At 43.6% G+C, this 20,908-nt stretch overlaps 1 protein-coding gene across 1 annotated transcript in view; it reads right to left on the bottom strand.

The window, feature by feature from the left end:
- LOC126214864 (molybdenum cofactor sulfurase 3) overlaps nucleotides 1-20,908 on the bottom strand; it is a 161,551-nt gene that overhangs the window by 62,053 nt on the left and 78,590 nt on the right. The window contains 1 exon segment of the mRNA XM_049941502.1: nucleotides 5,236-6,143. Within this exon segment, the coding sequence (XP_049797459.1) occupies nucleotides 5,236-6,143 (908 nt within the window).

Genomic DNA, 20,908 nt, shown 5'->3' with positions numbered 1-20,908 from the left:
ATCATGTCTGGATTTGAACGTAGAGACTCATGTAAAGAATTGTTTAAGATATCTGGTATTCCACCTTTACCATGCATCTACATTATGTAAATACTTGTATTCTTTAAAATAAATGTAATAGGTAAGGACAGTAAATTCCAAAAGAACTGCTACATTCATGATCATTTTGCCTGATGAAACGAAAACTTACATACAACCCAGCACAACACACCACTGCCAAAAGGGTGTTTTCCACACAGCAGTTAAATTTTGTTAACAAACTTCCTGAGAACATAGAAGCAAATACTGAGGCAAAAATCTTTGGAAAATCTTTAACACTACTGGGTGCACCTATGTATAAAGTGCACTGACCACAAATAACGTTGTTTTGTAGTGTTTCATTGTTGTTTTATAACTGCAAGCCCGCACCTTTTCCTTCATTATTTCTTCAGCTAACTCAGGGATAAGTTGTGTTGTCATATGTTCAAGTGAGCAGCAGTACTATAAAATAAACAGTGAGCTATGACAGAGAAAATTTATGATCCAGTATTATGAAAAGGATAGTTGCTACTCACCATATAGCAGAGATGCTGAGTCACAGATGGGCATAACAAAAAAACTGTCACAAAATGAGCTTTCAGCCAACAAGGCCTTTGTCAAAAATAGACAAAACACACACACACACACACACACACACACACACACACACACACACACACACACCATCACATTCTCTGACAGCTGAAGACAGACTTTAATTTATGATTCCTGCAAGGAAATGACCCATATTCTGAACTAATAGGACAATACCACACTGAAGAAATTGTCTACGTGACGATTAGTAATCAAATAAGCGGTGGGTTTCGACCTGATGCAACTGTGCTGTTTAATGCTCTGAGTGGGTCATTCCTGTTTGGTAACACTTTTATATGACATCAGAACGATACAGTGAAAGTTTATTTTATTATTTTTCAATTAAACAGTGATTTAGCTCATATAATGTAAGGTTATTTTGTCACTGTTTAATTGAACTAAGATTAAATTATGATTTTGCTCATACATATTAACAACATAAACATTTTTTTTCTTTGGGCCTTGTCCCACGCCAACGCAGTGTCAGCCGTGTTATTACAGATTTGGCAGTGTTAGCTGCAGAAGGGGGCCAGATGCCCTTCCTGCCGCACCCCAAACCCCCGGGACGTAACTAGTGTACCCCAGCTGTCTGTGTCTAGTGTAATCCATGAAATAGTGCAAACATGTTCAAATGTCTGTGAGCCGTGTAACTGAGGTGGAATGTGGGGACCAGCCCGGTATTCACCTAGCGGGATGTGAAAAACCACCTGCAAACCACATCCAGGCTACCCACCATACTGGCCTTCATCGTTAATTCACTGGGCAGATTCGATACGGGGCCAGCATGCCTACCATGTCCGGGAAGCAGTGCATTAGTGCTCTCGGCTACCGAGGCAGGTATTAACAACATAAATATAACTATTATTAATATGTGTACATAGTATACCAAGTATCCACTCGTGGTATAAAAAATAATGAAAAATATTTAAAAGTATGAAAAGTATTATATAAAAATTTACAGTTATTAAGTTTATTACATATACTCCTATTCTAGTCCCACTCCTCACCCTCTGCCACAAGTATCATGTTGTTGTTGTTGTTGTGGTCTTCAGTCCTGAGACTGGTTTGATGCAGCTCTCCATGCTACTCTATCCTGTGCAAGCTTCTTCATCTCCCAGTACTTACTGCAACCTACATCCTTCTGAATCTGCTTACTGTATTCATCTCTTGGTCTCCCTCTACAATTTTTACCCTCCACACTGCCCTCCAATGCTAAATTTGTGATCCCTTGATGCCTCAGAACATGTCCTACCAACCGGTCCCTTCTTCTTGTCAAGTTGTGCCACAAACTCCTCTTCTCCCCAATTCTATTCAATACCTCCTCATTAGTTATGTGATCTACCCATCTAATCTTCAGCATTCTTCTGTAGCACCACATTTCAAAAGCTTCTATTCTATTCTTGTCCAAACTATTTATCTTCCATGTTTCACTACCATACATGGCTACACTCCATACAAATACTTTGAGAAACGACTTCCTGACACTTAAATCAATACTCGATGTTAACAAATTTCTCTTCTTCAGAAACGCTTTCCTTGCAATTGCCAGTCTACATTTTATATCCTCTCTACTCCGACAATCATCAGTTATTTTGCTCCCCAAATAGCAAATCTCTTTTACTACTTTAAGTGTCTCATTTCCTAATCTAATTCCCTCAGAATCACCAGGCTTAATTCGACTACATTCCATTATCCTCGTTTTGCTTTTGTTGATGTTCATCTTATATCCCCCTTTCAAGACACTGTCCATTCCATTCAACTGCTCTTCCAAGTCCTTTGCTGTCTCTGACAGAATTACAATGTCATCGGTGAACCTCAACATTTTTATTTCTTCTCCATCGATTTTAATACCTACTCCGAATTTTTCTTTTGTTTCCTTTACTGCTTGCTCAATATACAGATTGAATAACATCAGGGAGAGGCTACAACCCTGTCTCACTCCTTTTCCAACCACTGCTTCCCTTTCATGCCCCTTGACTCTTATAACTGCCATCTGCTTTCTGTACAAATTGACAATAGCCTTTCACTCCCTGTATTGTACCCCTGCCACCTTTAGAATTTGAAAGAGAGTATTCCAATCAACATTGTCAAAAGCTTTCTCTAAGTCTACAAATGCTAGAAATGTAGGTTTGCCTTTCCTTAATCTATTTTCTAAGGTAAGTCGTAGGGTCGGTATTGCTGCACGTGTTCCAACATTTCTGCGGAATCCAAACTGATCTTCGCCGAGGTCGGCTTCTACTAGTTTTTCCATTCATCTGTAAAGAATTTGCGTTAGTATTTTGCAGCAGTGACTTATTAAACTGATAGTTTGGTAATTTTCACATCTGTCAACACCTGCTTTCTTTGGGATTGGAATTATTATATTCTTCTTGAAGTCTGAGGGTATTTCGCCTGTCTCATACATCTTGCTCACCAGATGGTAGAGTTTTGTCAGGACTGGCTCTCCCAAGGCCGTCAGTAGTTCCAATGGAATGTTGTCTACTCCCGGGGCCTTGTTTCGACTCAGGTCTTTCAGTGCTCTGTCAAACTCTTCACGCAGTATCGTATCTCCCATTTCATCTTCATCTACATCCTCTTCCATTTCCATAATATTGTCCTCAAGTACATCGCCCTTGTATAGACCCTCTATATACTCCTTCCACCTTTCTGCTTTCCCTTCTTTGCTTAGAACTGGGTTTCCATCTGAGCTCTTGATATTCATACAAGTGGCCCTCTTTTCTGCAAAGGTCTCTTTAATTTTCCTGTAGGCAGTATCTATCTTACTCCTAGTGACATAAGCCTCTACATCCTTACATTTGGCCTCTAGCCATCCCTGCTTAGCCATTTTGCACTTCCTGTCGATCTCATTTTTAAGACGTTTGTATTTCCTTTTGCCTGCTTCATTTACTGCATTTTTATATTTTCTCCTTTCATCAATTAAATTCAATATTTCTTCTGTTACCCACGGATTTCTACTAGCCCTCGTCTTTTTACCTACTTGATCCTTTGCTGCCTTCACTACTTCATCCCTCAGAGCTACCCATTCTTCTTCTACTGTATTTCTTTCCCCCATTCCTGTCAATTGTTCCCTTATGCTCTCCCTGAAACTCTGTACAACCTCTGGTTCTTTCAGATTATCCAGGTCCCATCTCCTTAAATTCCCACCTTTTTGCAGTTTCTTCAGTTTTAATCTACAGTTCATAACCAATAGATTGTGGTCAGAGTCCACATCTGCCCCTGGAAATGTCTTACAATTTAAAACCTGGTTCCTAAATCTCTGTCTTACCATTATATAATCTATCTGATACCTTCTAGTATCTCCAGCATTCTTCCATGTATACAACCTTCTTTTATGATTCTTGAACCAAGTGTTAGCTATGATTAAGTTATGCTCTGTGCAAAATTCTACCAGACGGCTTTCTCTCCCCTAATCCATATTCACCCACTATGTTTCCTTCTGTCCCTTTTCCTACTCTCGAATTCCAGTCACCCATGACTATTAAATTTTCATCTCTCTTCACTATCTGAATAATTTCTTTTATCTCATCATACATTTCATCAATTTCTTCATCATCTGCAGAGCTAGTTGGCATATAAACTTGTACTACTGTAGTAGGCATAGCTCTGTGGAAAACTCTGGTGCAAAACTTGTCCAATCCATCCACCCAGCACTTCCCAGTCCAGTTCTGCCAGGATTTTCCTACCCCATCAGAAGATGGGCTTCCTATGAAAGTAGCCGTGCCGTATACCAATTCTGCTGCAAAAGCTGGACAACCTTTTAAGTTGTTCCAACTACCGACCAGCTGTCCACCAGGATAAATTAGCACCTCCAAACTGTTGCCAAGAACGATGTTGACCACCAAGTTTCCCCTTCCTCTGTCCTGTCACCCACCAGCTCCTAATTCACTGCTCCACACCACATTCATTGTGTACTCCCCCCCCCCCCCCCCTCGAGCTCTGGCACCTATGCTTCATATGCCTATCCCGTGCACCTGCCACTCCTTCCTTCTGCATCTTCTAGCCAGAAAACTTGCTGTTTCCCTTTGAGCCGCAAGCTACCCATCTCCAACCAACCACTCATCCTGCCTACCACTTCTTTCTCCCTCTACCCACCCCTCCTGATACTCCCCCACCCTCACCTCCCACCCCAACCAGTGCACTGCTAACTGCATTCCTAACTTTGTGCATCCAACCAGCACCATGTAGGGTGTGTGTGTGTGTGTGTGTGTGTGTGTGTGTGTGTGTGTGTGTGTGTGTGTATTTGTACACTAACCTGAGAAAGGATTTACTCCAAAAGCTACCAAGTTTTCATTCTCTTTTATGTGTGCCTGTTGATGATTCAATGCTTCTGCTATTCTGCGAGTGGTCTCTTTTACTCCAAAATTATTTAATTTCGTTGTTTCTATGGTAATGTGTACAGAGAAGACGGTTGCATTGTCAAGAAACTGAATAAAAATACATGAATCAATAATCAATCAATCAACCTTTAAAAAAAACACACACACACACTATTCTGTGATGAAAGGCAAGTAAAACATTTCTCAAAATCTCAACTTACACTACAACTGGAGTGTCAGATGTTCTACTATTTGGCATGCAGGCTACAGCTCATTTGCAAGGCCGAAAAGAGAAAATTTTACTTACCCATTCACAGTCTGTAGTGGTTTTTCTGGCTGCACAGTCAGATTACAACAGTTCTCTTCAGCTTCATTATTAGCGTCAAAATTGCTGGCAACTCTGAACACTTTGTTCCTCGGAGGTCGGAAAGAGGAAGCTACTAGTTTCTGCTGAAAAATAACGCTGTCTCCATTTGCTTCTTCTTCAGAAGCGTTATTGTTTGTATGACTGCAAGACCGTGTGAGGTTTTCAGTGGTGGGCAAAGGAGAGAGATGTTTACAAGTTACTGGACACAACACAATTTCCTGTTTAGGATCCTCCACATCACATATCCCTCTCGGACTGTCAAGCCTGTCGGCAAAATCTTGCACGTCACTGAAAGAGTCCGGAAGTACTCGAGGTTCCTCATCACTAAGAAGAGGAAGTGACTTCAGTTTTTTGACTTCACAGTTCATTTCACCTGAGCATTTCTCACGTTCATGCTCTGGAAGATCTGTGCACCAACTGCTCCCATTAACCACGTTAAATTCTTCACCTGCACCACCATTTCCCTCATCCCGGAAGTGACTAGATACTACTTTGTGTTTTTCACGTCTAGTAACATAACTTGTGAAACTGTACTTTTCCACCTTCCCCGCTTCCCGAGCGCTAATTAAGCTACGTGACAAAGGTTCTGTAGAATTCGGCACTGTGAAGTCGAAACTGTCGGGTACACAACTGGAATCAACCCGGAATTTTTGCCTGTACAATGTAACAAACTCTGACCACCATTTCGGAGTCTCGAAAATCGCCGGGCCTCTTACGAAAGCTGACTCCACCATCTCCAGAAACCTGTCAACGTCGTGCTCGGTTGACATGTAGCCGAAGGATATGCGAACGGATCCGGTTGGCTGACTGTCTATAAGGTCTCTTTCATCACCACATACATGGCCTGCCTGAAATGGAGGTCAAACAATAAAATTACAGATTTTCCAGAAATGAGTAACGTGACATAATTTTTATTGTACACTCAAACACACACACACACACACACACACACACACACACACACAGACACACACACGACACAGCACAAAGGAATTATCTGAATGGGACAGAAATCAGTAGACGTGAATTGAATGTACAGACAAACAAACAGTTTCAGAAAAAATGAATGGTTTATTCAAGGGAAAGAGCTTCACAAGTTGGCCACGTCAGTAACATGTTTGTTCACCTCTGGCCCTAATGCAAGCAGTTATTTGGCTTGGCATGGATCAACAGAGTTGCTGGATGTCCTCCTGAGGGATATTGTGCCAAATGCTAGCCAATTGGCATGTTGGATCATCAAAATTACCAGCTAGCTCTGCTCTGCCCATAGTGCTCTAAATGTTTTCAATTGGGGAGAGATATAGTGAGGTAGTTGTTGTCCTCAGTGATACGTGGCTGGCGACCACGGGGCCCCGAGCTGAGTCCTGGCATTGCTTCCACTTACTTATGCCAGGCTCCTCACTTTTATCTTTCCTATCTGGCCACCCTCGGCCAGCTCCTGTTCTTTTCCGACCCTGACGCTATTAGGTTTCGAGGGCTAGGGGTCTTTCATTTTCCAACCTATACTTCCCGTGCAGTGTCTGACCCGGAGCGGGCGGCTGCAAAAGGCGTCTGTATCCCACGTTAGGGGCGGCCTCCAGAACTGCGGAAGGCAACGGAATACCACCGCAGATTATCTTCCCTGCATAATGCAGTCTCCATTTTATGCACAAAAAATGGCTTCCTCTCATGTTAAATCAGTGTCCGGAGGTAAAATAGTCCCCCATTCGGATCTCCGGGGGGAGGGGGGGGGGGGACAACTTGAAAGGAGGCAAAAAATCAAAATGAGAATTGGTACCTGGAATGTCAGAACTCTGCTACAAGTAGGAAAACTAGAAAACCTTAAAAGAGAGAGATGGAAAAGAATCATACGGACCTCATAGGAGTTGCTGAGGTAAGATGGAATGGACATGGAGAGTTGCAGTCAGATGAATATGTATTCTACTACTCAGGAGGAGGAGTAAAAGGAATTAATGGAGTAGGAATGATTATGACAAAGGAATTGGCTAAATGTGTGGAATATGTAGACTATGCAAATGACCGGGTTATTGGTGTAAGGCTGAAAGGAGCACAAAAAGATTTACTGATTGTCCAGGTGTATATGCCAACTTCAGAACGTGATGACCAAATTGTAGAGGAAACGTACAATGTAATAGAGAGAATAATGGACGAAAATAAAAAATGCTGCAAAATAGTAATGGGAGACTGGAACGCCATTGTGGGAGAAGGGAAAGAGGGAAACACAGTAGGCAGTCATGGTCTTGGAAAGAGAAATGACAGAGGTGAATGGTTAATTGACTTCTGCAGGGAAAGGCAGCTGATAGCGGCAAACACATGGTTCAAGAACCATAAGAGGAGGCTCTACACTTGGAAATCATCAGGGGATAAATATAGAAACCAAATCGATTTTATACTGGTAGAAGAAAGATACAGGAATGGAATGAAGAAGGTGCACACATTACCAGGTGCAGAAATTAATAGTGACCACAACTTACTTATGGCAGAAATATAAATAAGAATGAAAAAACTGAAGAAGGTGACCATGCTGAAGAAGTGGGATTTAGAGAAGATAAGATCCAACAAAGAACAAATTACAGAAATGCTGTCTCGGGACTTTCTAAACACATTACGAGACAAAGAAGCACCTGATAATGCCAATGAGTACTGGAATATGCTGAAAGAAGGAATCATTAAACCAGGACAGCAAAATATATGATATGTAAAAGGGAAAAGGTCAAAAAAACCATGGGTCACACAAGAAATGATTTCCAAGATGGAGGAGAGAAGAAAATTGAAAAACAAGAACACTGAAGATGCAAGAAAGATATACCGAAGGTTAAATAATGAACTGCGAAGAGAAACAGAGCAGGCTAGGAAAAAATGGCTAAAAGAGGAATGTGATGAAATTGAAGAACTGGACAGGAAGGGAAGATACGACTTACTATACAACAGAGTAAAGACTATGACATGGGAACAAAACAGAGCAGGAAGTGCTGCTATGGAAATTTTGAGTAAAGACGAAGAGGTAGTGTACAAAGATTGTGACGATGTCCTCCAGAGATGGGAAGAATATATAAAAGAGCTATATGACACAAATAGCAAACCAGAAACTCTGGAACTTGAATCACACAACAGTGTAAGTGATGAAGAGAAAGGACCGACCATCATAATGGAAGAAGTAAAGTCTGCCATTGCTGCAATGAAAAATGGCAAAGCAGTAGGTACAGATACAATACCGGGAGAAATACTAAAATGCTTGAACCACAATGGAATAAGAGAAATATTGAGGTTATGTAATAAAATATATGACAGTGGTGAATGGCCTGAAGACTTTTTGACAACAGTAATGATTCCATTACCGAAAAAACAAGGAACCGAGAAATGCAGCGAGCACAGGACAATCAGCCTCATTTCACATGCAGCGAAAGTGATGTTAAGAATAATTAATAAAAGACTTGAAAAAGTAATAGAGGAGAATCTCGGTGAGAGGCAGTTTGGCTTCAGACGGAATACGGGCACCAGAGATGCAATAGGGCTCCTACGAATCTTGGGAGAAAGGTTTATTGAAAAAGGAAGAGACCTATATATGTGCTTCATCGATTTAGAAAAGGCATTTGACAATGTGGTTTGGGACAAGCTGGCGATTATTATGAGGGAAAAGAGAGTGGACTGGAAAACCAGAAGACTTATAAACTCATTGTACCTTAATCAAAAAGTTTCAGTTAAAGTGAGAGGAGAAAGTACAAACTGGATCAGACTAGGGAAAGGAGTAAGACAAGGATGCTGATTATCACCTACTCTTTTCAACCTGTACTTGGAAAATATGATTGACCAATGCTCATTAGATGATAAAGGAGTAGAAATTGGAGGAAGAAGAGTAGGGTGCTTGAGATTTGCTGATGACATGGTCCTTGTAGCCACAGGGGAAAAAGAATTACAGGATTTGGTGGATACCATTGCAACTAACGGAAAAAATATGGAATGAAAATTAACACAAATAAAACAAAAGTATTGGCAATAGGAGGAAATAAGGAAATAAAAATTGTGCTGAATGGAGAAACACTAGAACAGGTGCAAAATTTTAAGTATCTTGGAAGCAGGATAGACACCGACTGGAAGTGCACCACAGAAATTAAAACAAGGATAGCAATGGCAAAAGAGGCGTTTTATAAGAAAAGGAGAATCTTCTGCAGCGGTCTGGACAGAGAACTCAGAAAGAGACTCATAAAATGTCTCGTATGGAGTGTTCTTCTATATGGCGCTGAAACGTGGACTGTGAGGAAAAAAGACAGAGAAAGGCTGGAGGCTTTTGAGATCTGGACATGGCGGAGGATGGAAAGAATAAGTTGGATGGACAGAGTAAAAAATGAAGAGGTACTGAGAAGAGTGGGAGAGAAAAGACAGTTACTAGATGTAATAAAGAGAAGAAAAAGAAATTGGATTGGGCATATATTAAGAAAGAATGACGGACTGATAAAAACAGTTTTAGAAGGTTATGTAGAAGGGAAAAGGAAGCGAGGAAGGAAGAGATTCCAGATACTGGATGACACGATGGACGGTACAACACACAGCAGCCTTAAGAAGGAAGCAATGGATCGCAGAAAATGGAGAGGCAAAGGACCTGCTAATATAGCAGATAACTGATGATGATGATAGTGAGGTAGGGCTTGACAAGCATGAAAATAATCAGTAGAAACTCTCGTCAAGTGTGGGTGGCCATTATCTTTCTGAAATGTAAGTCCACAATAGCTTGCCATGAAGGGCAAAAAAATGGGGTATTGTGCTGCTGTGCTGTAAGGGTGACAACCATAGGGATCCTGCTATGAAAAGAAATGTCACTCCACACCATCACAACTGCTTGTCACAATGGAGGGTGCACGACAGTTATACTGGTATCCCATCACTGCCTAGCACATCTTCAGAAACGACTTTGGCCTCGAATCTCACTGACTGGAGCAAAATTGTTTTCTCATCATTTTGCAAGCTTTCTCACTCCACATTGTCCTGTTAGGCAGAGCACAGTCAAATTATAAATGCTACTGCTAAGTGGCTCGAAATCCTCGGACTGCTGCCAATTCTAAATTCAGTAGCCAAACATTCGAGCTAAAGTTTACAGTTTGTGAAGGAACCTGTACTCAAACTATGTACTGCAAAGATAATAATAACAATGAAGAGGGCTTAACTCTGGTTCTTCAAACTGCAGTGCAGAACCCAACACACACAGCTGGATGGTTGAAGGACTCTGTGAATCCTACAGTACTCAAAGTCGATCACCAAGTGGCTGCTCGTGACATCGGGCCTCATGCTACTCCCCTATTTGGAGTCTGGCCTTACGCTGCATTTATTTTCCTCTGCAATAGATGCATATGTGCCACAACTGGAGGCACATTACTTACATTATTATTATTATTATTATTATTATTACCGAGAATTTCATGTTATTCAGCTTCTGAACATTTTTCTTCAGCAACACTGGCATAAACATGATCACAGGATAATCTTCATCTGACTCTTTACACATACAGGCAAAGTTGAAAGTATTGGTGACTAAGACTCTTGTCTGCATTTTCACTGAAAAGCGAATTTTTAGACAGTTTCAACAATATTTAAAGCAGGTGACATTAAAAATGATGTGGTAACAATGCTTCTCACTTCATTTGTCACTAGCAAAAAAGGGCAAGTCGGCTGAAAACTAGATGATTGATATTGTGGGCCTCTGGGACAATTATACTGTTGCATTCTGTAAGTGCCAAAACCACACTAACTGCAATATGACTATGCCTGCATAATGTGCTACAGTGACCAAAGTCATGAGAGCTATAGCACAGTGATGAACATTAGTTGCAAATGAAACTTCCTGGCACATTAAAACTGTGTGCCCGACCGAGACTCGAACTCGGGACCTTTGCCTTTCGCGGGCAAGTGCTGGTAGAGTACTTGCCCGCGAAAGGCAAAGGTCCCGAGTTCCAGTCTCGGTCGGGCACACAGTTTTAATCTGCCAGGAAGTTTCATATCAGCGCACACTCCGCTGCAGAGTGAAAATCTCATTCTGGAAACATCCCCCAGGCTGTGGCTAAGCCGTGCCTCCGCTACATCCTTTCTTTCAGGAGTGCTAGTTCTGCAAGGTTCGCAGGAGAGCTTCTGTAAAGTTTGGAAGGTAGGAGATGAGATACTGGCAGAAGTAAAGCTGTGAAGACCGGGCGTGAGTCGTGCTTTGGTAGCTCAGATGGTAGAGCACTTGCCCGCAAAAGGCAAAGGTCCCGAGTTCGAGTCTCGGTCGGGCACACAGTTTTAATCTGCCAGGAAGTTTCGTATCAGTGCACACTCCACTGCAGAGTGAAAATCTCATTCTGGATTAGTTGCAAATATTCTAAGAGAATTTTCTCGTCCCATACAGATCATGGACAAGTAACAAGATCTCTTCTCAAAAGATGATGAATAGATGTATAATTTATGGCATAGTACGTGACTTCTCTTTTGACAATGGTTGTCCATGAGGGAAAACTTTCTGAGCTCCTATGTTGCTGCTGGATGATACTATTCACTAGCCACTGTAGACCATCAGGAAAAGTTAATATTCAATAGCAACAAACGCATAAGCATGGTCATGGGTAATGTTTGTGTGTAATGTGTTGACATTATCTCCCTATACACTGACATACCCACACCCACAGACTGGCTACTACTGAACACTACCTTTACCAACATCTTACGGACTCCAGACCCTTCAATCTCATTTCTTATACACTTGACAAATTATATACTTACTTACGAGGCCTGTATAAAAAGTATTTGACCTTTGGCCAGAAAAATATTTCAAATACCTGACTGGGTTGGGACCCTAATCCCCTTCAAATTGCTTGCACACACTTAGCCCAACGATCCTTCCACAGCTGGAAACACCTCTAGAAGTCTTCTTTTGGAACAGTGTTCAGCTCCGTCATCGTGTTCCGCATTATCTCTTCTTTACTCTCAAAATGCGATCCTTTCGGTGTCAGTGGCTTCTTCAATTTTGAAAACAACCAGAAGTCACAAGGAGCCGTGTCTGAAGAGTAGAAGGTTGGCGAATGGCTGTAATTCCACGATTGGCCAAGAAATTTTGGATCAAGTGGGATGAATGTGCAGGGGCATTATCGTGATGCAGTTGCCAGTTTTTTGCCACTCACATGTCTGGTCTTTTGCACTGAACTGCATCACAAAGTCGCCAGAGAACATCTCGATAGTACTCCTTTGTCACTGTTTGTCATTCCGGTATGTATTCGTGATGCACATTTCCGTGGACATCACAGAAGACAGTCAGCACCACCTTGATTTTGCTTCACACCTGCTGCACTCTCTCCGCCTTTGGAGACTTGGGATGCTTCCATTGCAATGACTGTCTTTTTGTTTCAGGGTCATACCCATACACTCGTAACTCATCTCCAGTTACCACAGTGTTCAGAAACCCAGTATCATTGTTGGTGGTGTCCAGAAGGTCCTGTGCAATGTCAAAATGGAGGTCTTTTTGTTCCAGCGACAACAACACAGGCACAAATTTCACAGCCACTCGGCACATGTCGATGCAGTATCTTTGCTCAACACATTCATTCATCTTGAGAGAATCAGTAATCTGATGAACACGTGGTGTAGCACCTCACTCACCAACCGGCAGGCAGTGACTGACACGCTGGAAGGCTGGGACAAAATCCGAGCACGCACGTAACGGTCTCTTCCTTTACTGTGTACAGTGGCGCCACACTACCATCTCTGTTTCGTGCGGGAAAATCAAAGGTCAGATAATTTTTAGACAGACCTCATATAGCTATTTCTCCTGTGAGAGTAAGATATATAAATAAATCTGCAACATGGCGATAGGAGCTCTGATGCCTTTCTCATTATTTTCAACAGTGAATCCTGTGGTAGTTTCTGGTAGGCATCTTCCTTGAGAATCAACTGAATTTTAGTGTTCTAGTCAGCTCTGTTCAAAATGTCAGATGCACAGGCAGAGTGACAGGCAGAGTCACAGTGAGGGGGTCACTGGGGAGTGCGTGAAGTCTGTTGCACTCAGCCCTAGTCAAGTTAGTCGGAGGTCATTTAGATTTTGAAATAATCTGACACGTTTCGTGACAAATTTTGTCTCGGCACTCTCGCTAGGCATCTTGTGGATCACTTGTTCGGCGCCACTTATAATATCACAGTAGGTACTGCTGTGAACTTCAGACCTTTCTTCAGTGCCGAAACAGCAACCACGTCAGTATCTCTCTTCATCTTACCCAATGTGGCCGGAAGCCCGAGAAGATTTTATTAATTCGTATTGTCGCAAAACCACGTGTTCGTCCACTACGTACCACTGTGGGGAAGAAATGTGATGCAGCATTAAATGGCAGGGGAAGCTGCATACTAAGAAGGCTAACTGTCAGGCTCTCTAGCTTCCCGCTACACTGCAGAGACTTTACTCTCAAAATGCGATCCTTTCGGTGTCAGTGGCTTCTTCAATTTTGAAAACAACCAGAAGTCACAAGGAGCCGTGTCTGAAGAGTAGATTCCACAATCTGAATGTCGAGCTGTCACGTCGACACCTCGGTGGCCAGAAGAATGTATCACTGTGCCAGTTTTGCCCTGCTGCGGGGAAGGTTACATTTCACTAGGAGGCAGCTGGATTCAAAAGGTCACGAGCTGCTGGCTGTCCGTCTGCAACAGACAGAGGAACTCTAGGAAACAGACTGGAAGTGGATAGATGTTGTCACTGTCACACAAAAGGTGTCACTGCAGAAGAAAACCACAGAAAAACAGAAAGAGAAATGCATCTGGCGCTCTCAACATCACGGTGCAGAACTAAAACAGAACAAACTGTCATCAATACGACTGAGAGAACTATTGGTGCAGTTGCCATTCTGGCACCAGTGCCTCGGAGTACCCCTATCTCTGCTATTATAAATGAGGTCGGACAATCTGCAAGGTACCTAGTGAAAGTGGGGTCAAAATTCGTAATGAATCGTGCCAGATTATCTCAAAATCTAAACCACCGAATTTGACTAGCACCGAATGCCGCACACTTCAAGCACTCCGTAACGACCCCTTCGTCACGGTTCTGCCAGCTCACGAGGACAAGGGCATCTGACATTCCGAATAAAGCTGAGTGCGATGCTAAAATTCAGTCCATCCTCGAGGAGGATACGTCCTGGAAACTGGCAAGGGACCCGACACCGAGAATAATGAGAAAGATGTCGGAGCTCCTAAAACAAACATCTACGCTTTGTGGGCTACTAAAGACCCACGAGACAGGTTCTCCTCTTCACCCCATTGTGAACACCATTGGGTCACCAAGTTATAGAGTGGTAATACATGTGGTCAGCCTCCCTTCAACGCATGAGGGTCACTGTGTGCATCTCATCGAGAACACTGACGGTTTCATCAGCTGAATTAAAGCATCAGCATCTTGGGCAAAGTGATATAATGGCCAGTTTTGATGTGTATTCCAAATATTCCTGTCAAAGACTGTATAGATCACCTCTGTCAGCTTTTTGATAGCACTATAGTGGGACTGTTTAGGCACACACCGACATCGTCGTATTTCCTATGTGATTGATAGTGTGGTGACCGTAGCCAACCTCCATGGAGAAATTTGAAGATGTGGCTTTGTATTATGTCAAAGACACTTTTATCATCTGGCCCCACAGACATGATAAACTGAGAGAACTCTCAGTTCATCTGATCGGCATTCGTGATGGAAATACTGATAGATGGTGCATTCCCCTTCCTTGACATCCTGATTTGCTGGAAAACCGTGGGCACCTCAGCCACAGTGTCTACAGAAAATCCACACACATTGATCAGTAGGTGCACACTTTCATCCACCAGCATCCGGCCCAAAAACAAAGCATTCGGAAGACCCGTGTCCACCATGCTGAGGTCATCTCAGATGCTGAAACTGCCACTGGAACTAAGACACCTCCGAAAAGGCCTCCAGGAAAATGGCTACAACACTGCCAAAGAAGAGAGCAAAAAACTTGCATTTTTGTCTTTGTGTGGCACAGCATCAGGAAAGATTAGCCACTCCTGAAGAGAGACAACATTTCGTAAGTGTTCAGGCTCCCAGCAAAAATATGACAGCTCACAAAGCTATCTAGGATCATCACAAGACCTGGAATGTACAAGGAATGTACAGGAACGTAGGACATATTGCAGGGAGAGTTCCCAACTGCGCAATTCAGAAAAGCTGGTGTTGGTAGGAAAGATCCGTATGGCAAAGGCTGTGAAGCAGTCACTGAAATGAAGGATGTCGTATTGTACAGTGTGCTCAGCAACAGGGTGGTCCGGTCCACTCGTTTCTCAGTCACAGTTTCTCGGTGGCCATTCGTGCAGACAGACAGCTTGTCGGTTGTCGTGCCCACGTAGAATGCAGCACAGTGGTTGCAGCTTAGCTTCTAGATTACATGACTGATTTTAAAGGTAGCCCTCCCTTTGATGGGATAGATGATATTTATGAATGGACTGGAGGTGGGAGGATGTACGGGACAGAGCTTACATCTAGGTATATTACCGGAATATGAGCCATGAGGTACGGGGTTAGGAGCAGGGGTTTTGTAGGAATGGGCAAAGATGTTGTATAGGTTTGTCGGGCTGCGGAATCCCGCTGTGGGAGGGGTAGGAATGGTAGTGGGCTAGACATTTCTCATTTCAGAGCATGATGAGAGGTATCTACATCTACATCTATACTCCGCAGGCCACCTGATAGTTCTCCCTTCTATTCCAGTCTAGTATTGTTTGTGGAAAGAAAGGTTGTCGGTATGCCTCCATGTGGGCTCTAAACTCTCTGATTTTATCCTCACCGTCTCTTCGCGAGATGGTCCTAGGAGGGAGCAATATACTGCTTGACTCCTCGGTGAAGGTATGTTCTCGAAATTTCAACAAAAGCCCATACTGAGCTACTGAGTGTCTCTCTTGCAGAGTTTTCCACTGGAGTCTATCTATCATCTCCATAATGCTTTCACGATTAATAAATGATCCTGCAATGAAGCACACTGCTCTCTGTTGGATCTTCTCTATCTCTTCTATCAACCCCATCTGGTACGGATCTGGATCACACACCGGTGAAACACCACCCAGGACTGGAGAAACTGAATTACATTCTCTGGTAGGGTTTTGACTACCTCTCGTCGTGCCCTGAAATGAGAATTGACACACACACACACACACACACACACACACACACACGGGGGACACAATAAACTCATCCATCCCTACACAACCCCTTATCCCGTCCCTTACCTCGTGGTTCATATCCCTGTAATATACCTAGATGTAAGATCTGTCCCATACATCCTCCCACCTCCAGTCCATTCACAAACATCACCTGTCCCATCAAAGGCAGGGCTACCTGTGAAATCAGTCATGTAATCTACAAGCTAATCTGCAGCCACTGTGCTGCATTCTATGTGGGTATGACAACCGACAAGCTGTCTGACCACACGAATGGCCACCGACAAACTGTGGCCGAGAAACGAGTTGACCACCCTCTTGCTGAGCATGCTGTCCAACACGACATCCCTCATTTCAATGACCGCTTCACAGCCTGTGCCATACGGATCCTTCCCACCAACACCAGCTTTTCTGAATTACGCAAGTGGGAACTCTCCCTGCAACGTATCCTATATTCCCGTAACCCACATGACCTCAACCTTCGTTAGTCATTTTTCTCAGCCGTTTAACCCAATCCCTGTTCCCATTCCAGCATTACACAGCCCTCAGTCCACCAATGCACCCAGTATTTTTACTTATATCCTTTTCCACTCCCACCCATCCAACCCCACCTCTCCCCTGCCCACCATCAAACCTCCTGACTGCACTCAGCTGCCCTCTGCTATCCCTCCCACTCCCCGTCCCAGCCTTCTCTTTACCTCCACACAGTTCCCACTCCCATCATGAACTGCTGCTATTACTTGCAGTGTGACTTCAGCTGCCAGAGGCTGCAGTCATCGTTGTTCCTATCTAGCATCTCCGCTACTGCTATATGGTGAATACCAACTTTCCTTTTCATAATATTGTTACATTCCATCCTGGATTTTCCATTTTTTGATTACACAACACTTCCTTTGGTCCCATAATCATCTTAGTCTCAATCTCTGACAGCCCTGTCAAATGCTATTTTTTCACACACTTTCAAATTTAAAACATCAGTATTTGTATCCCCCCCCCTTGCACTTACACAGATCTACTTTTATTCTTCTTTCTATGTGTAGCTACTGCTATATTCTGCAATGAACAACCTTAAAATGGTGATTGCCTCTCGAACGAATTTATTCTATAGATATTCAGCACCTTTTACACGTCTAAATGCTACATTACTGTGTTGTTGTTGATGTTGTGGTCTTCAGTCTGAAGACTGGTTTGATGCAGCTCTGTGAGACATTCTATCGTGTGCAAGCATCATCATCTCCAAATAACTACTGCAGCTCACATCCCTCTGAATCTGCTTGTTGTATTCAACTCTTGGTCTCCCTCTACTATTTTCATTGTCTCTAACACTGAATTAGTGCTCCATTGACGCTTCAGAATGTGTCTTATCAAGCGAACCCTTCTTTTAGTCAAGTTGTACAATAAATTTGTTGTCTCCCCAGTTTTATTCATTATCTCCTCATTAGTTACATGATCCACTCATCTAATATTCAGTACTGTTCTGTAGCACCACAATTCAAAAGTTTCTATTCCCTTTTTGTCTAAACTGTTTATTGTTCAGGTTTCACTTTCACACATGGCTATATTCCAGATAAATACCCTCAGAAAAGAGTTCCTGAAACTTAAATCTACATTTGATGCTAACAAATTTCTCTTCTTCAGAAACAATTTTCTTGTCACTTCAAGTCCACATTTCATAGCTTCTCTACTTTGGCCATCATCAGTTACTTTGCTTCCCAAACACGAAAAACTCATCTTCTACCTTAAGTGTCTCATTTCCTAATTTAATTCCCTCAGCATCATCCAATTTAATCCGACTACATTCCATGACCCTTGTCTTTCTTTTGTTGATTTTCAACTTACATACTCCTTTCAAGACACTGGCCATTTCATTCAACTGCTGTTCCAAGTCCCTTGCTGTCTCTGACAGAATTACAATGTTGCAGGAAAAATCAAAAGTTTTTATTCCTTCTCCCTGAACTTTAGTTCCTATTCCAAAAATTTCTTTCCTTTCCTTTACTGCTTGCTCAATGTACAATATGAATAACACTGGGGATAATCTACAGCCCTGTCTCACTTCCTTCTCCACCACTGCTTCCCTTTTATGACCCCCAAATCTCATACTACAAGTTGTAAACAGACTTCTCTCCCTATATTTTACACTTGCTATCTTCAGAATTTCAAAGAGAGTATTCTAGTCAATACTGTCACATACTTTTTCTAAGTCTGTAAATGCTATAAATATAGATTTGCCTTTTCTTAGCCTATCTTGTAAGAGAAGTCATTGGGTTAGAATTCAAATGGCTCAAATGGCTCTGAGCACTATGGGACTTAACATCTGAGGTCATCAGTCCCTTAGACTTAGAGCCACTTAAACCTAACTAACCTAAGGACATCACACACATCCATGCCCGAGGCAGGATTTGAACCTGCAACCGTAGTGGTCACGCAGTTCCAGACTGAAGCGCCTAGAACCGCTCGGCCACACAGGCAGGTGGGTTAGAATTGCCTCATGTGTTCCTACCTTTCTCCAGACACCAAACTGATCTACCCTGAGCTTGAATCCTACCAGAAATTCTAGTTAGTATTTTGCTACCATTATTCATTAAACTGACAGTTCAGTAATTTTCACAACTGTCAGCTACTGCTTTCTTTGGAATTGGAATTACTACATTATTCTTGAAGTCTGAGGATATTTTGCCTACTCATACTATCTTGCACAGTAGACAGAATAGTTTACTCATGGCTGTCTCTCCCAAGGCTACCAGCAGTTCTGATAGAACATCATCTATCCTCAGGGCCTTGTTTCAACATATGTCCTTCACGGCTCTGTCAAATTGTTCTCGCAGTTATCATATCTTCATCTAGGTCATCTGCCCTGTCTACAACATCGCCTTCTAGTTAATCTCTCTTGAGTAGACTCCTCTATACTCCTTCCACCTTTCACCTTTCCCTTCTTTGCTTAGGACTGGTTTTCCATCTGAGCTCTTGATATTTATACAGCTGCTGCCCTTTTCCCCAAAGGCCACTTTAATTTTCCTGTAGGTTGTATATACACTCCTGGAAATTGAAATAAGAACACCGTGAATTCATTGTCCCAGGAAGGGGAAACTTTATTGACACATTCCTGGGGTCAGATACATCACATGATCACACTGACAGAACCACAGGCACATAGACACAGGCAACAGAGCATGCACAATGTCGGCACTAGTACAGTGTATATCCACCTTTCGCAGCAATGCAGGCTGCTATTCTCCCATGGAGACGATCGTAGAGATGCTGGATGTAGTCCTGTGGAATGGCTTGCCATGCCATTTCCACCTGGCGCCTCAGTTGGACCAGCGTTCGTGCTGGACGTGCAGACCGCGTGAGACGACGCTTCATCCAGTCCCAAACATGCTCAATGGGGGACAGATCCGGAGATCTTGCTGGCCAGGGTAGTTGACTTACACCTTCTAGAGCACGTTGGGTGGCACGGGATACATGCGGACGTGCATTGTCCTGTTGGAACAGCAAGTTCCCTTGCCGGTCTAGGAATGGTAGAACGATGGGTTCGATGACGGTTTGGATGTACCGTGCACTATTCAGTGTCCCCTCGACGATCACCAGTGGTGTACGGCCAGTGTAGGAGATCGCTCCCCACACCATGATGCGGGGTGTTGGCCCTGTGTGCCACGGTCGTATGCAGTCCTGATTGTGGCGCTCACCTGCACAGCGCCAAACACGCATACGACCATCATTGGCACCAAGGCAGAAGCGACTCTCATCGCTGAAGACGACACGTCTCCATTCGTCCCTCCATTCACGCCTGTCGCGACACTGGAGGCGGGCTGCACGATGTTGGGGCGTGAGCGGAAGACAGCCTAACGGTGTGCGGGACCGTAGCCCAGCTTCACGGAGACGGTTGCGAATGGTCCTCGCCGATACCCCAGGAGCAACAGTGTCCCTAATTAGCTGGGAAGTGGCGGTGCGGTCCCCTAAGGCACTGCGTAGGATCCTACGGTCTTGGCGTGCATCCGTGCGTCGCTGCGGTCCGGTCCCAGGTCGACGGGTACGTGCACCTTCCGCCGACCACTGGCGACAACATCGATGTACTGTGGAGACCTCACGCCCCACGTGTTGAGCAATTCGGTGGTACGTCCACCCGGCCTCCCGCATGCCCACTATACGCCCTCGCTCAAAGTCCGTCAACTGCACATACGGTTCACGTCCACGCTGTCGCGGCATGCTACCAGTGTTAAAGACTGCGATGGAGCTCCGTATGCCACGGCAAACTGGCTGACACTGACGGCGGCGGTGCACAAATGCTGCGCAGCTAGCGCCATTCGACGGCCAACACCGCGGTTCCTGGTGTGTCCGCTGTGCCGTGCGTGTGATCATTGCTTGTACAGCCCTCTCGCAGTGTCCGGAGCAAGTATGGTGGGTCTGACACACCGGTGTCAATGTGTTCTTTTTTCCATTTCCAGGAGTGTAC

Source organism: Schistocerca nitens, chromosome 12 (genome assembly GCF_023898315.1).
Source record: "Schistocerca nitens isolate TAMUIC-IGC-003100 chromosome 12, iqSchNite1.1, whole genome shotgun sequence".
Taxonomy (NCBI): domain Eukaryota; kingdom Metazoa; phylum Arthropoda; class Insecta; order Orthoptera; family Acrididae; genus Schistocerca; species Schistocerca nitens.
Note: the sequence above shows the minus strand (reverse complement) of the source record. Positions and strands in the feature narration are given on the sequence as shown.